Here is an 18,570-nt window from a genome sequence, read left to right on the forward strand (position 1 = left end):
GCAGGAATAGGAGCAGAAAGGTATGGATAGGATGGTGAAGCAATCACTAAAAAAGAAAAAGCAGCAATGCACAACTGTAACACCTTATAAGCAGTAGCTCATCTTCTACTTTTGTGTCCCCAATATGGTCAAACAATTCTAATTCTTATGGTTTGGCTTAAAAACTTGGAAGGTGAATTGCCCACATTCCTAGACATGCCAGTTGAAACTGGGAGTTCATTACAGGTTATCTTGAGTTAAGGTAATCACTTGAAATAAAAGTTAAAAAACTGGAAGTTGCAGAGTTTTGACTATCAAGACTTTAAAAAACATCAGCTAACAGGTACACAAATGAAATACCATTAAAGCAAAATTTTTACTTAGCTTAATACAAAGTTAAGGATGTTTTCAGCCATCTGCCATTCTTAGTCAAATCACAAGATGTAGAAGCTAATAAGAGAGACTAAATTACACAGATTACAGATTTAAGTAATCCTTGAAGGTTTCTACTTAGTAGCATCCCTGGAATGTAAGGCATTCTAAACCATGACAGTTCCATTTCTAAGGACACACAGAATCTAAGACAGGCTAGATGAAATATCTTATCCCTTTGACTTTCTGTACCTGTGGCTACCGTTTAAAAACAATATTCATTCAGGAGTTTCAATTTTTGACATAAGAAATTCAAATACAATTGTTTAAATATGAATACATTCTTCCTCTACGAAGATAAAGGAAATGATGCAGTTCCGACATAGTAAAAATAAGTATCTCCTATACGCATGCCAGATAAATTTGTTAAATTTGACAAAAGATGAATGATACAACCCTTCAAGTTCAATTCAATCATTTTAGCCAACTAGACATTCAAGTACTAAATTTATTGTGTTACCTGCACTATAATTTTAACCCTGAGAAGTACAGAAACTTTAGTCTCATTATTCAATAAAGATTTAAGTTCACAGTTTTAGAACACTTAGTTTAGTACAGGAACAGTGTACACAAGCTGAATTTGTTATTCTGGTAGTTTAGCAAGAAGAATTTAAGGTCAAGTATTAGAAATAATCCCTATTGTTTTTATTCACCAACATAAATACTTACAATATACTTATCTATACCCTTTATACATTTACAGGCTAACAGTGATAGGAGATGTCTTAGGGTGATTTAAAACTTGGATAAACAACTCTTTGGGGGTCATGAAACTATTCTCTCGTGACTGTGGTAGTGTATACAACTCTATGCATTGTCAAAACTCAGAACTGGGCACCAAAAAATGATTCTTACTGTATCTAAATTAAAACAGTAACATTTTTAAACTTACTAAACTATTTTGGAGTTTTGTCATGTATGTAGAAATCTCCACTTTCACAGATTTGGAAGAGGCATTTAATTTGTAGAGTACCTCCAAATATTCAAAAGGCTTTATGAATTTTTCTATAAAATAATGGCTTTTTCAACAAAGCTCCACTTATATTCCTTTTAAACTAGCACTCAAATCACACAATTAAAAAAATTAGCTATTAGCTAAAGATAGCAGAATGTGATTATGATCACTAGGTAAAAACCAACTACTAGACATGGATAGCTGAGTAAGTTCTCATGGGCCTGACAGAATCAACAGCAGAAGAAATTTGGAGATTATTTTATCTGAACTCACCTTCCCTGAAAATGCATATTACGGTTAAGTCCCTGAGGAAAAAGCTTTTATAATTTCCAATTGCTCTAGAGATACATGAGCATCTCATTTGTAAACTTAACAGGGCTCTATAGGTTTAACAGGGAGAATTTAAGGGATAGCTCCAAAACAATACAAACTTCCCTAAAATATTAATGGAAACAAATATACTACATTCAAAATGCTTATTTCCCGTCTATGAAACTGCAGTCTGTTTCAGGACATTTCAGAAGAGCATATGAATATATACATAGTAAGGCTTGACTTCTTTACAGATCAAAGGGCAGGGTGGGGACTTAGGTGCGGTGAGGTGTAAAATTCAAGGGGCCACCAAAATAATTCCCCCCAAAAATCCATGATTAGTAAAATATCAAAATTCTAAATAAAGACAGGATCCAAACCTGCACTTGCATGATCCCAAGAGTATCTCACTCAACTCATCCTAAGCCTGGCCCACAGACCCTGTCTTTATTTAAAATTTTGACACTTTGTTTACCATGGACTTTTTTTGAATTACTCTTGATTTTTTAAAAAAATACATTACGGGTGCCTGGGTGGTGCCTGGTTAAGCACACAACTTTTTTTTTTAAGATTTTATTTATGGTTGAGAGAAAGAGAGAGAGACAGAGTACGAGCTGGGGGAGGAGCAGAGGGAGAGGGAGAAGCAGACTCCCTGCTCAGCAGGGAGCCCAATGCGGGACTCAATATCACGACCTGAGCAGAAGGCAGATGCTTAGCGGACTGAGCCACCCAGGCGCCCCAAGCAGCCAACTCTTGATATCACATCAGGTCATGATCTCAGGGGTTGTGAGATCTAGCCCCGCATCGGGCTCTGCTTTGGGTGTGGAGCCTACTTAAAATTCTTTCTCATCCTCCCTCTGTCCCCCCCCCCAAACCTGGCTCCTATACATTAAAGTATTATTTACCTTGATTACTGTGTTTTTTTGGCACTCTCTTAAATTTTGCACCCAAGGCAAATGAGTCACTAGTCCTATCCCTGACAAAAGCCCTGAGAACGGTTACCAAAACTCAGTTAACAGTATTTAATGCCTATGAGGAGATTCATATTAAAGGCCATCATGGCATCTAATTCCCTGGCAGATAAGAAGTGACTTCATAATGGAGGATGGGTTGGGGCTGCCACAGACACATGAATAACACAATGGGAAACATGAGCTGTTTCATCTAAAGAAGTGAAAAGGATGTTCAAGAGCGATTCAATAGCAGCCATGACCTAGTAGAGTTATAGCTGAGGTTGATAAGTGACTCAAACAGGAAGTAAAATAAATACATTGTTAGGAATAACTACACAGAATACAACCTGGCATTTAAATGGTAAGCTTTCAATGACTGTACATAAATGAGGCACTCCAATGCTTGATTCACCTGTCATTCGATTTTCTTTAAGCTCAGAAGTGTGCAAAGCAGACACCTAATGCTTTTTCTTGCAATTAGCACAAAGTAGTAAAACCAGGGTCTACATTAACATATTCAGTGAAAAATTTCTATGGTCATTAATGAACATATATTGAATGTTTCTGTTCCAGGAACTATACTAAGCACTTATTAAATTTAAGTGAATCAGATACAGAAAGCGAATCAAAATGAATTATTTTAAGGTAGACACTATCCAGGTTAAGAAATAAAACTTTGCCAGTCACTCTAGAAAGCGTCTTTGTGCCCCATCCCAATCACAACCCTCTCCCTCCCATCGTAATTTAACCATTACCCTTTCATAGTAATCACTCCTTTGTGGTTTTAAGAGTTTTGTCATCCAAATGTGCATCCCCAGATAGCTTTTAAAAGTTGAGATCTTGAATCTCTTTTAAACTATTGGTCCTTTCTCCATCCCTGTCAATTCCTTTCAGTTTTTCTTTTGAAAAATCTGGGCCCTTTGACCTATTGAGTTTTCCACAGTCTGGATTTTCCCGATTATATCGTTATGGTGTGTTTCAATATGTTCTTCTGTATTTCCTGCAAATAGGCAGCTAGATCCAGGAGACTGGATCAGACTCAGGATTGATTCCTTTCACGCATCTATAGGTAATGGTTCTTCAATTTTCACAGCTACTGCTGTTTAATACCCATTCAGTAAGAACTGCAAAATAATTATCTTCACTGATTAGTTAGAATACTAATATATAGAGACACTTCCCCTCATCTACTATTTGGTTACCCAGTGGTATAATTCATATAAGGTAGAAAGGATAAATGCTTGATTCTTTCACTTTATTTTCCAGTTAAGAAAATGAACTGGTTTTTTATCCTCCTAAAGTGACCAATTTTTAAGATATCATTAAGAACTTTTAAATTTAACATATTTGGTATGTTCCAGTCTGTTGCAATTATCATCACTGAGACTCAAATTGTTCCATCTTTGGCCAGTGGGAACCTCTTCAAGATGGCTCCTGAGTTCTTTTAACATGGCCCCAATATTGTCTGATGGCTTCTTTGCTATCTGGTATGACAAAACGATATAGGCTCATCTTGAACATTTCCTGCCCAGACCTGGAATCAGCAGCCATTTCTCCACAAAGCTGCTTGTTTTTGTTTTTGTTTTAAGTGAGAAATGGTATTTCAAGACCACAAAATGAGTGCTAAGAATATTCATTGTTTCTAGGCCTTTTCAACGGACAGAGCTGGGAAATACACACATATATTTCCAGAAAAAATACCTGAAGTTATATTGCTACTTCAATTCAAATTTGAGACCATAAAACTTTTCTTTAGCCTTATTATACCCATATTACCTTTCTTCCATACTGAGACTCCTGGTTTGCAAGGGCACAAGGGGATAAAATTAGAATATCCCATACTCACTCATTTGTTTTAGCCGACATTACACAGTCTCAGAATAACAATCTGATTATCTAGATAAAAGAACCTCATGTGATTATTGAGAGGATTAAAAAATGCTTGGCACATGGTCTCTCAGCTCTATTTTTAAGAATAGCCATACAGTATCTACATTGTCCAAACATAAGATTATTGCTATTACATAGTGTATTCTCCACCTCTTAGCCCTCATTGTCTTAATTCTTTAGGTAATTATACATTTAATACTTACCATCATGTCGATGTCTTTAATTGTTTTGGTAGTCTAAAAGTCAACTCATTCTCTGGTACACTGATGTCCATCTAACGTAACTTTCCATGACGGTAGAAATATTCTGTATCTGTGCTGTCCAATACACTAGCCACTGGCCACATATGGCTTTAAGCACTTGGCATGTGGTTGGTGCCAAGTGAGCAACTGAAGATTTTATTTAATTGTAATTAAAACTTAAAATTGTCACATGTGGCTAGTGATTACCTTGCTTGACAGCATAGTTTTAGTAGATTTTTCAGGAAGGGCTCAGGCAAGTTATTTTCTTTGAATTCTTACTGCCTTTTAGGCTTGAAAATAAGTTTTGGTTGGATATAAAATCTTTGTTTTACACACTCTTTATTTTAAATGTTACTCCATTTTCTTCTAGCATGAAGCACTGCTGTCAAAGTTTGATGATTATCATTTTATTTCTTTTATACTCCATAGGTCTTTTATCTAGATAATCAAAGGACTTTTTCTTTAAGGTCTGGTCATTTTACTAGAATTATCTTGGTGTTGGCTGTTCTGGGTCAATATTCTCAGGTATGCAGAGTGTTGTTTCAGTACACAGTTTTAAACTTTTTTAATTTCAGGACAAGTTTTCTGAATTACAGTTTTCAGTATTTGTTCTTTTCCCTTACTTTGATTTTCTTCTTCAGAGACTTCTATCACTGTTTGATCTCCTTTGCCTAACTTTAACAAGTCACTTTTGAATCTTTATCTTCCTTTTCTTCATTTTAGATTCCCCCTCCTTCTTACATCTTTTAAAGCATCATCTGTTGTATATNNNTGGTCACGTTCTTTATACTTTAGTCTTCATAAGTGAAATGACTTTCTGCCATTTTTAATGCTTTTCTGCGTTCTGTCACTTCATTTGAGTTTTTCTAATTCTGATGTAATTCTTTTTAAGATTTTAATTCCAGTTATTCTTTAATGTTTTATTGTTATTTATATCTTTAGCTCATTCTGAAATAGCGGTTAGTTTGTTTAGCTGGCACATTTTAGTTGGCACATTTCTGACATGCTTTTACTTTCTATGGGGATATTATTTTTTTGTTCTTAAAATATCTTTGTATAGGATTTCACCTTAGTGCTTTTCCTTTGTTACATGAAATTATTTTTCATGAACTTTAGAATGAGGTGGATACAGGGTAGTTTTGTTTTTGTGTAGTGTTCAAAAACATGACTGCTTTCTAGGATTCCATGGCTCTGTTCTCCTCTGCTTTGGTCTGGACATGTTCTTTTCCCAATCCCGATCAATTCTGATTTCACTCCCAGCAGTTTCTCCCCAGCGAGGAATACTATCTAACAGGGAGCCCTGGCAGGTCACTTTTAAGGGTTCTTAGGGGCCAGATTGCTCTAAGCCCTTCAAGTCCCTTTTACCATGTACCCAAAGCACTCACCTAGTATTGGCGAGGTCAAATCCCTTCCCAGTCTTAGCTGCTCCTTCCAAATTGGCCGCCCCACTTTCCAGTGAATTCTTATTAGCTCTTTTGGGGTTCTTCTGTTCTCAGGTCCATCAGACAACATCCCCGAGGCTTCCGTCTTCTTGCTCCCACATAGACCCTGATAGCATGCAGGTCTTGTGACTGGTGGTTTGTCCCTACCTGCTTAAGTTTTGGGGTTCGTGGGGATACCTTGTCACCTAGTTTCATTGTAAACGTTGTCCACGGGTTTTGGTTTTGCTATTTCCATTTTTATTCGAGGACTCAGATTAAATAGCTATCCTGTTGTTGCCACCACCTTCCCAGAATTCTGGGAATTCTGAATTATATTAACTCATTGGAATTTCATGACCACTTCATAAATTGGTACTACCAGTACCCCCAAGCTCATAGATAAGAAAGGCTCAATAACTTGTCCACAATTACAGAGGTAGTGAGTTGTAAAACCAAAATTCTAACCTACATTCCTTAAATTCTCGAGCCTATACTCTTTCTTAGAACATTCATGGGAAAATGATTCATTATATAGAAATGTATTTTACAGCAAACTTTTCAGGAATTAATTCTGAAGTGTGAAACACCTCTAAATTCCTGTATAATAAAACTTAACTCAGAAGTTTCACTAGTAAAGTCCTCTAAATTTTCAGTAGGGTAGCAAAACAATAGCTACAAAATCATATCAAAGCCAAATTTGCAAGAAAAAAATTGAAACACTGGCCCTCAAATCTCATGGATTCCTCAAATACAGAACATACTTTATTAAGTAGGTTAAACAAATTTAATACTAGAAATTAAATTAATCCTATCTAATCACTAGAATTGTTATATGTGCATGTTCATGAACAGGAAAAGAGGCTTCCCAAAGTAAGCAACCTACCTGGCCTGCCTTGTATAGGTGGCGATACAAATAGAGGCTGTATAACATTCTGTGAGGAAACTGAAGTGGTACTACTAGCTTGATTAGCTGCTGCATAGTTAGGTAAGACTGGAGCTGGAACATTATTGGCACAGGAAGCTGCAATTGCTGCAGAATTTACCATCACCTGTTAAGTGCAGAAGAAAAATTTAGAAAAGTTTAGTGATTTCTCAAACACTGTTAGTCTCTCATCTGATCCTAAGTTTCAAGATACAGTATTTGGATAACTAAAACACTGAGAAATCAATCTTTATGTAAACCCTACAAGGTTATTTCTTTTAAAAGACCACAATTATTTAAGATCTTAATCTGTAAATTTATTTTTCTGAAAAAGTAGTACATTCAAAAATCAGTATAAAATTGTATACAATGAAATGTTTCCTTCCAACACCTATCTTCCATCTGCCTAGTTCCCCTCTCCTCTCCCCAAACGGGTAACCTCTGGATTTCCTACATATTATCCAGGGATTTCTAGGTTTGTTTTTACATGTGTATACATTTCCCCACGCTAACACATGCTTTTTTTTTTTTTAACAGAAAAGGTGTTTTGCTTTTTTGTGTGTAAACTTCACGGGACTGTAATTTGTTTTTCTGAGGCTGCACCAACCAATACAGCACTGTGCATAGAGAGATGTTCACTACGTAGTAACAGACACTTCTTGAACATGCTGCTCTCAATGCAGTCTCCATTTTCTTACCACCCACTGCTGAGTGGCTGCTACCCATTCCGGTCCTCAGAAACTGTATTCAAAGTCACCAGTGGTCTTCACAGCAACAAATCCTAATAGACTCTTGCTAGTCCTTATGATGCTTGACCTCTTGGCAGCAACTCACGCTTGACTACTCCTTGAAACATTCTCTTCCTGGGGCTCCCATAGTAACACACTCTCCTACTTTTCCTCTCTCCTTAACTATTCCTTCTCTACTCATTTGCTAAAATTTGGGGATCTACAGGCTCTGTTCTGGATGCTCTTCTCAATCTCTACCTTTGCCCAGAATTATCTTATTCACACCCATGGTTTCAGCGACCTTTTTGACGCTAGCTCCCTTTTCTTTATATTTAACTTCAGTAAATGACAGAGACTTGACCAGTAATTTATATTAATTCACTCGTTATATAAGAGGTTCAGAAGAGAAGGACTATGAGTAGTCAAATGCCAGCGCATAGAACAGTGTCTGGAACACAGTAGATAATCAATTTGTTGAATGAATTTTACCAATCACTGTGCCAGGCACTACAAAGTACAATATAATACTTAAACATGATGAAGGACAAGGAGAACAATAAGAAAGTAATTTCCCCCCATCTGATTGCTTGATAACACTATTAAGATTACCTTCTGGGGGTAGTTGTATGAGGTAACTGTGTCCTGAGGAGACATAGGACATGGTCTTCTGTCCTGAAGAGACTTTAATGAACACAGAAGTATAGTTAAATAAGGTAAATCAAGACACCAAAAACACATCAATAAAAGATCTGCTTTGTTTCAATATCTCCTAAAATTAAGTGAAAAGTGATCTGTCCTGAAAGTATTCAGATTTGGAAGCAAATACTAAAATAGCGTTCCAAAAGGTGTCACTCCAGTGACAGATTTAGATGACTGTGTTATTTCCCATTGTCAGAGAACCTGATCATATCCAATTCTAGTCCAATGTAGATACTAAAATGTAGTGGAGGATTATAATTTAAACACTTTTTCAGTGGCCTTTCTTGCCTTAAAAGCTTCAAAATCAGTAGGACCAACAACAGTTTTACTAAACAAGAGCATTCCATCTAAAAATGTAGCTTGGGACAAGGGTGGATATCTGGTTATTCAGCTGTATCCTATCTAAGCAGGATGGAGTATAATCTGAACACCACTCCCCTCTGGCTCAAGGTCTTCTTTGTAAAGTAAAAATGATTTTAAAAGCCTCAGAGTTATACATGACAAACTGTCATTGACAACAAAAACAAAACCAAAAAACCTAGCAGCAGAAACTGGTTTAACAATGATAAGAGCACAGAGGGAATCAAGGGAAGTAATCACAGAAAACAAGAGGAATCATATTGTGACAAAGGTGAGCCCAACTTACCATGGATTGTACATTTCTAAAGTCAGTTTTCAACTACAACCAAAGCACCTGCCAAAAACCAAACTTCGGCTTTGACTCAGAGGGCCCAATGTGAATGCTAAACAATTTTACAGAAGGATTTAGTTGAGAGTTGGTCACAGAAATAAAATAGCAATAAATATTTGTGGTTTTTTGTTTTGTTTTGTTTTTAGGAGGCTCTGTGCCTGGACGTAAGTCCTGCACTGGTCCTCTCCCCACAGCATGCTGTGAAAAAAAATTACTTAGAAACTTGCTATAGATTTGGTGACTGCAAAGTGGGAGTGGAGCACACCCTGAAGAGACTGAAAGCTACTTGGGACGTATGATAAAGTTCAGAACAAAAAGGAACATGTGACAAATGAAATTAAAGGGACAGAAAGAAATTAAATATTAAAAAAGAAAGAAATTAAATATCTACTCTTATCATCCTTGATGGTAAGATTTTTAACTTGCTTTTTCACTGGGGTGGCTATTTCAAGAAATGGCATAAGAAGCATTTGATATGAGAATAATAATGGCACAGTGAGAGGAAAAACTATTCCTCTAGAAGGGGCAAAGAAAGGGAAGGAGAAATAAGGGGAAGAGAATCACGTTATCATAGTTTTCTTCATTCCTAAGATGCATTGCCTAAACAGTGAAAACGAAAATTTGCTATGTGAGGTTAAGATTAATTATAATTAGAGAACAGAGGGTTGTTATTCAAGTTCTTACAAATATTCCAGTTCTCCTGGGTACATGGTAAGTTTTTCTTCTTGGCCTCATCTAAAGTTAGATGTGGCCACATGATTTATTTGGTCAATATGAGCAGGAATATTCAAAGCCAGTGTTCAATTATCCTATCTTTGGTCCTGCAAAGTGACTGTGAAAACAAACATGTCCATCAGCCTGGGTTCCCTGAGTGACTATGATGACCAAAGCCTGCTACCAACCTACACTAGACATAGAACATGATCAAGAACTGTCCTGTGTTAAGCCACTAAGATTTGGGGGGGGCTTACTGCAGCATAACTTAGCTTGACTGAAACAGTAATCTGGTAATTAGAAGTAGGGTGCTACTGTAACAAAAACCTAACTTGAAAAGGAGATAATGAACTTGTGTCTTTTAGGGGAGATTTGGAAAACAATGTTAGTTTTGTGTTTTGATTACTCTTGGCAGAGTTTAGCAACATTTTTTAAGACAGATGGGTATAGAAAAGGAGTTTGTAGGCAGGAATGAAAGGGAATAGAGAATCCTTGAATACAGGACTTAAAGGGCTGAAGATGAAATTGCTTCAACCTAAAACTGTGAAATATAAAATTGATAAATACTTTGGACAACAAAGAGCAGTTAAAAACTTGGCTTTGAAGCAAAAATCAAATTGTTAAAATCTGATTGCATTAAGATATTTCAAAGCAAGAGTCCAACTAAGAATGCAACACCCACTGATTCCTTGCAATTGGACAAAATGGCTCATGGAAATAGCCTCCAGAAGTATGGCTCCTCCATCCCTGATAAGGTCAAGGTACTTGCAATCAAATACAGAGCGACATAGGGATAAGAAAGCAAATTATAGGAAATCTAAGTAGTTTATCTATTAAAAAAGAATTGTCAGTATGGCTATTGGCACGTGAAACTAAGAGGAATCATACAAAGAAGCAGAATAAATTAATCACACAGCCAAAGAAACAATGAGCAGAACTAAAACCGTCCAACTGAGATAACACGACCCCTGGGCTCCCAATTTTCTCCAAGTAAGAAGCAGGCTGAGAAAGCTGCTCAGCTGCCAAGAAGGATTATTCCCCAATGCCTACTTCAAATATGGCCAAGGAAGGAAGGGCCTTGGAGCAACCAAGAGCCCCAGAAAACAATGAATCAGAGAGCCCCTCCAGGGAATAGTCCCCATGTCTAGGTTGGGGGCCCTCACAATGTCTGTCCATCATGTCAGAATTGCTACAGGCCATTAACCGTTTCTCCCATTTCCCCCCCTTTCTGAATGGGAATTTTTACTGCCATTTTTCATTATAAACTGGGTATGCAACGGTTAAATAACTTTGTGTCTTTGGTTTTAGGCCTCCAGATGAAGATGAGCCATATCCGGACCCAACGCACAGAGTACTACACAATTCCCAGAAACCTTGGGCTCTGAGTTTAATTACACTGAATAAGATTTTTGGATTGCCTCCCTTGACGTGGAAGCAAGTATTTTGCCTGTGGGAGGGAGTTTGAGTTGAATGTTGTGGTCCTTAGTGCTATTAAAATATTTCCAACTTTTTCACTTTCAGACACATAGAAGTTAGACACTTCAGTAGAACATACTCTGGCTAATGAAAAAGAAAGTGACAGGTGTCATCTCCAGGTGGAAGCTGTAAGTACCAGGGTACCATTCACTACCTTTTGGTTCCTCCCTTGGCAACCATGAATGGAGCTTCTATCAGCCTGAGTCCCTGAGCAGAGCCCTCCTGTAGACTTCCACTGGATATGAAGCATAACCAAAAAACAAACTTTTGTTATATGAAGTAACTGAGACTTATGCCCATTCTTATCAAAAAATCATAAATAAAATCCTCTTAAAAATCATTACTGCCAATGTTTGAATTTCCTCTTGAAACAACACATTAGGAGTATCATTAAATAGATTAATCTCAGGGTCTTAATTTCTTCATCTACAAAATGGGAATGAAGCCCTAACTACCTCACAGGATTATTCTGATTTAAATACACTTATATGTATCGCTCTTAGAACAGTGCCCTAGTACACAGGAGATATAGCTCTTGCCATTTTTATTAAATACCTACCAAGTTTGCTGTAGATTCAGTTGTGCTATAAACACCTGAAGTTTCATAGTCTGGTTCTAGAGAATATAGCCAAAGTAAAGTAAAAAAAATGAGCATTATTTCATAATTTAAAATTGTATAAACAATGATGAATGTCAGATTATATCTAGATCTCACTGACCTGAAGGATAAATATATTCTTCATGATATCTCCCTACAAAAAAAAAAAAAAAAAGACAGAAGAAGTGTTTATGCAGGGCTTTTTAGCTCAACAGAGCCAGATGACCAGCACTTGCTTTTTCTCAAGTTTTATGGATATATATTCAGAACTAAAATGTATACGTCCTTGAAACAAGTGATTTGAACTTTCACAGTAGTCAACAGATACTGAAGCCAGATATTGACTGTAAACAGGACAAATTTCTCCTCTGAAAATTCCCTTAGTTCTTAAGAGTTCAGACAGAGGTGAAAACCCAGCTGTATCTGATTTTTCCAGTCAAGCAGTAGAGTATGGTGATTGAGTTCACTGGCTCTGGAGTTAGGGCTGTCTACATTTGAATCCTGTTTAACTTACATCGCTGTAGGTAGGTTATTTAATCTTTGTGCCTCAATTTCTGCACTATAAAATAGAGATAACAGTACCGAGATCATAGGGGGTGGAAAGAACACAGCATGGTGCTTGATATGTAGTAAATGGTATCTATAAAGTAATTGGAGTATAACCCATAGTATACTTAGGTGGACATTAAAAGAGTGTATCATACCCCTCATCTGTTTCTCAGCCTGTTTTAAGTAAATGATACATTTTAAAATTGGTTTGTTCTCAGAGGATGGCTCAGTGGACTAAAGTATTTTGCTGTAAGACTACTATACCACTGAAATGCAGAAAAAGTTAATCATCAACTGGACAGTTTCCCACCAAATAAACTCCACAGGTCAAAACTGGATTTGATTCTTAAACATGTCACTTATCAAACACATACATGCAACCACTCCAGACAGCAGGACTTAAGGTAAGAACAAAGATGTGGTTACTTTGAATATGCCACTAGAGGTGAGCAGTACATCTGAAGGTACCCACCAAGCTAAAGGGAAAAGACAAAAGGGCCATGCTGAGTAAAAGAGCAGAGAATGCACATCCTTGAGCACATGCATGCACATGCATGGGGACAAATTCTTCACAGATCATTCTTGTGCTAGATGTTTTGTCCTCATTAAATTCCTAGAAATACCTATTTTCTTCTACATACGTAGAAAGAAAAACATCACAATAAAGAACTTGACCGTTAAGTCAGTGAGACTACCTCATACCTCCTTAATCCACCCATTTCCTCCAGAATTGTTTCAGTAGAATTATCTGTCACTCATACATCATTTTACAATAAAATGGTAAAAATAAGTACACCCCATGGTGAGAGGCACTACAGCAACTGTTAAGGACATACCTACAGGCTTTAGTGTCAGACAAACCAAATTCAAAACTGATGTCTGCCAATCACAAAGGACCACATATTGCATGATTCCACTTACATGAAATGTCCAGAACAGGCAAATTCATTAAGATAAAAAGCTAACTTGGGGTTGCCTAGGGCTGGGGGAGGAGGGTATGGGGAGTGGCTGCTAACGAGTACAGGATTTCTTTTTGGGGTGATAAAAATATTCTAAAATTGTGGTGATGGTCATGCAACTCTGTTACTGTATTAAAATCACTGAATTGTACCCTTTTTAAACAGGTGAATTATACCATATGTGGATTATATCTAAATAAAGCTATTATTAAAAAGTTAAATCTCTGACATAAACGAGGGTATGACTTTGGCCATGTCATTTACGCTTTGAACCTCAATTTCCTAATATATAAACAAGGATACCACATTCCATAGAGGGATGCAGTTAAGTATTATATTAAATTATAAATACAGCTATTTAGTACAGTGGATGATCAATAGGCTATAATGAACAGTAACGTTATAAGGAGACTTCTTTGAGCAACGAGATTATTTTATAGCAGTCTCATAAAAATAGCAGCTAGTCACAGAAAAGCCCAAAGTAGTTTTACAAATGGTCCTCACCATAACATAAATAGTGCCTTCTTAACAAGGAATATGTATTTTCCATACCAAAATCTCACCAAATCAAAACTCACTATGCAAAGAGCTAAAAGTAAGTTGAGACAATATGTGTCTGTCCTTCTGAGAAAAACCAAAACATCGTCAAACACCTAGCAAGCCCTGAGACAAGAACTGGTAACTTGTTCAAAATGAGTTACCAGAAGTGTGAGACCCCCTCAAACCAAAACTTTAAATCTACTTCATAGCCCTGATGTGCTAATGCCACAAGAATCATCTTTTAAAGAAACATTTAACTGTAACTGACTCACCACTGTCACTCTGGCCACTGCCCTCCTCTGAATTCAAAGTCTGTTTGCCCGAGCTATGTCCTCGCCTTGCAACACAGTATCTCGAAGCAGCTGGAACCATTGTAGAGGGCCCTCCATGATTCTGTACCAAAGACACACACACATTTACATGCAGTTCAGGAAAAAAAGCTATAAATGTACTTTAGAATCAAAAAACGTGAGAAAAATCAAGAAAACAGAAAATATTAGCCCATACTATGGAAGGTAAGATTACTGGTCCACCTCTACCCCTTTTCTCTAAAAATAGCTTTAAAAAAGTTGTCCTCTCCCATCTTTAAAAGCTCTAAGATAAAAATTCATGTTTTCCAGAAGTGCTTTATTTGGTGGTTTGTCAAAAATCTAAAATCTATCCACAATGCCTTTACTTAAAAAAGAAAGTAAACAGCTTTTTGAATAAATCTTTGACCTACTTACAGGTAAAGTTGGATAAGCAGTCTCATCACCTTCTTCAACTTCATAAAAAGTAATGGTTTCTTCCAAGCCCCTGGGCATCTGTCCACTTTCTGGGGCAAAGCTATACTGGCACTCCTTATTCATACAATGCATCTGGCGGTGACTACGTCTAAAGGAACTTAAGTATTAAGTAGTTCAGAGAAAAGGGGAAAAATGATAAAATTTGGTGGTAACTTGCTTCTAATTTCTAAATAACAGTTCAAACATCTCAGTGTTGACACTTTTAAAAATTATAATCCATATATTTGTTGCTCAGCAATGAAGGCAAACTTACCCATTTTCTGACTTTCAACACTTAAAATTCACTTACCGAGATCTATAGGAGAAGTTATCATAGCTCTGGCAACATCTTTTACCTGGGCCAGGGTAAAAACCAACTTTGGGGCCCTCCATGTTATGCCTGTTTATAAAGCGAGATGAATCCCTAAGAATGAAGGGAAAGGAAAACAAAACTCTAATTCACTAGTGCTTGAGTCGTCAATCTTTATACTTAACTAGAATTAACACATCTTTCTAAAAATGTCCTAATAGAAAGAGCTGTGCTCTCCTCACTACTGGCATTAGGCCTATCTATCATTAATGGATACAAAACCATATACATGGCACTCAACTTGATAGCCTGGGCATGTCTTCAACCATTCCATATTTCCTCAGACAGTGAGAATACAAATCTCCCAATAAATTCATCTGGCAAAAATTTAAGTATACATCAGTTCCATCCTCCATGCAGACATTACAAAAGGGAGCTAAACTGCTGAGATATTTCTAAATTCTCCCGTAAATTCTGCCCAGGAATTATCTACAATTTGCTTTACCTGGGCATCCCGTATCCCCGACCTTGTCTCTGAGATGCATGTTGAGGATGAAAATGTTCATTAGACATAATACTGCCAGCTGTCTGTGGGTAGTGCATTGGAGGGTCATGCCCATAATGCATATTGTGCTGAAGTCTGGGCGGGAGGAAGGCGTCTCCTCTGCTGTAAGCCATAGTCATATAAACCTCTTTTCCTCTAACTTTTTTGAACATCTTCTTCCGTTGTTTCATATCCATCTCTGACATAGCTTTCAGGCAAACAAAGAAGTAGTCAAATAAGCTTCATAACCAAAGCAAAAGATCCAGTCCTCCCCTCCCCCAAATGCCTAGAACTTTTTTTTTTTAAAGGGAACAAACCAAATAAATACAGGGAGGGAATTCTGTATTCTTTAAGGATGTACTAGATCTTCCATTTGGAAGGGCAAAACCAGCAGGTATTTCCATATCAATGGACATCTCAGCACTACCTTTAATACAGGTGGCTCTGATCATTAAAACATACTCAGTCATTCAGTCACCTACATTACTTATTTTCCGAGAAATGATGCCTATTAATGTCACTGGCTGCTTCTGTGAGGTGTTTTCCTGGTTCTTTGAGAAATCTCTTCCCTTGAAGTTTTAGAGTCTAAAACCCATGCCAGCTTAAGTTTACACAAAGTCCCCTAGAACAGTGGTTCTCAACCACAGATAATTTTGCCCCTCCCCACCCTGAGACACATTTGGCTATGTCTGGAGACATTTCTGGTTGTTGCAACTGTGGGAAGGATGCTACTGGCATCTAGTGAATAGAAGCCAAGGATGCTGATCAACCGTTGTAGCACAGAATGCACAGGACAGCTGCCCACAAAAAAGTTACTATCCATCCCAAAACGTCAGTAATGCCTAAGTTGAGAAACTCTACCTGAGAACAAGACTTATCTATGTTGTCTTCTTTTTTAAATTTTTAATGATATAATGTAAGTACAAGAAGGGGGATATAATAAAAACCTTCAGCATACAAACCCATTTCTGGGACATAGCCCCCGGAAATTTTCTGGTAACCTCTTCCTTTCCGACTGGGCATAGCATTCCAGGCAGGAACAGGCGTGACTTGGGTAACTGGTTTTAAGTTAGCCAGCGGAACCACATGCCTTAAAGTTAAAGATACCACCATAAAGCCACTGCAACACAGACTTAATTCTCACTGGATATACACACCCTCACCCATCCCACTTCATTTTCAAGTGTTTTCTACTTAAGCTTGTTGATACTAGTTACACTACTGAGGTTTTATTTTTAGGTTAGAAAACCTAAGATTAGTTTATACAATTCCACAGCTATTTGTAGCACATATCATGTTCCAGAGGAAATACTGTGAGACTAGTCTACTAATATTTGTTGCCTTTCCTTGGAAGAGGATTATCTTTTCCCAGCCCACTGACTTCAGGCTAAGCTATGTAACCCACTTTGGCCAATAAAACATGAGCAGATGCTTTAAGAATCAGCACATGGTTGATCATGTTCATTTTTTCCCTGTGATCATGGAAGACTGTGTCTAGATAAAGCCTTTGTTGGCCTGGGTCCCCTCTTTGCTAATGCACTATGAAATGCTAAATGAGCAAGAAATGAACTTTATTGTTTTAAGCTACTGAGACTTTTTTGGTTGTTAAGGGCAGCATAACCAAGTTTAATGATTCTTCAAGTGGACCAACAGCAGCAGTATCACCTGGAAACTTGTCAGAAGTTCAAATTCTTGGGCCCTACCACTGACATACTAAAATCAGAAACTCTGGGGATGGAACTCATCAGTCTGTCTTAATAAGCTCTCTAGGTAATTCTGGGGGCATGTGAAAGTTTGAGAATGACTAGACTAGCTCATCTTGGTATAGGCAGAGGCTGTTAGCAAACTAGCTTTCCAGTTAGTATGAACAGTTTTATACCAGAATTCTGTTGTATTTAATATTTCTAGTAAGTTGGCTAGAGCCTAGGGATTTGAAAAATTTTCATATATAGGTGTACTGAAATTTCATACTTCAGCATGTACTTTTAACAATTTGAGGTAAGTCATTTTAAGCTGGTACCAGATGTAACTGGATTTCTTACTAGCATCCTGGTAATTCTCAATTTAATATTACAAAAAGGCATCAAGAGCCAAAGATTTTAGTAATTTAACACATTATCAATATTCTTACCTTTCTGCCAATTCTTCAATGAAGACTGTTACTGAATTGTTCTCATTTCCAACTTCCTGAATATGAGCATTATAGTATCTTCCTCCCGATTCCAAGCGAACCTAAAAGAAGGTAGGAGACAGTAAAAGTACATCCAATCTTGAATCTACTGGCAGATACGACTTTTGCCAAACAAAAATACAACTTTTCCCCCCAAAACATCCAATCTTGAATCTACTGGCAGATATGTATTCTGCCAAACAAAAATACAATTACTCCCCAGACGGAGTTCAGTATCTACTTATTAAAGTGGTTGATAATCAACACTGCCATCCAGTCTGATTTAACATATAGGTGGCACATGCGGGAAGATCCTTACAACTTTTTTTTTTTTTTTAAAGATCCTTACACACGTTCTCATGGAAGTTTGTAATTAAAATTAAACACAAACATTAAAATTTTTTTTAGCATTCTGTAAATGAGCTTTGATGACCTTAATGACTAAAACCACAACCTTGGGAGCTTTGCTGAACTTGTATTAATGACTAAAACCACAACCTTGGGAAAACAAATTACTGAGTTTTTTAAAAGATGAACTAACCTGACACTTGTCTCCCAAATAGTACTGTCTCCCAGCATACTCCATGTAATCAGATTTTTGAAGTTCTATTAAAAGAAAATGAAGTTTCAAGCTCATCCGAACTGGATCCTTTCCCATTTTACATCACTTAATTTTCTAATTTACTTTTACCAGTGTTTTTGACAATGCTATTACTGTAAGG

The 18,570-nt window shown here is 37.1% G+C and overlaps 1 protein-coding gene across 1 annotated transcript in view; it reads right to left on the minus strand.

Moving 5' to 3' along the window:
* Positions 1–18,570, minus strand: part of LOC103679737 (ALG13 UDP-N-acetylglucosaminyltransferase subunit) — a 65,857-nt gene that overhangs the window by 10,307 nt on the left and 36,980 nt on the right. The window contains 12 exon segments of the mRNA XM_040629019.1: positions 3–46; positions 7,068–7,233; positions 8,444–8,515; positions 11,974–12,029; positions 12,134–12,166; positions 14,333–14,453; positions 14,786–14,942; positions 15,135–15,248; positions 15,640–15,886; positions 16,641–16,768; positions 17,810–17,910; positions 18,390–18,454. Of these exon segments, the coding sequence (XP_040484953.1) occupies positions 3–46; positions 7,068–7,233; positions 8,444–8,515; positions 11,974–12,029; positions 12,134–12,166; positions 14,333–14,453; positions 14,786–14,942; positions 15,135–15,248; positions 15,640–15,886; positions 16,641–16,768; positions 17,810–17,910; positions 18,390–18,454 (1,304 nt within the window).

This window comes from Ursus maritimus (assembly GCF_017311325.1).
Source record: "Ursus maritimus isolate PB19 chromosome X unlocalized genomic scaffold, ASM1731132v1 scaffold_X1, whole genome shotgun sequence".
Lineage (NCBI taxonomy): Eukaryota > Metazoa > Chordata > Mammalia > Carnivora > Ursidae > Ursus > Ursus maritimus.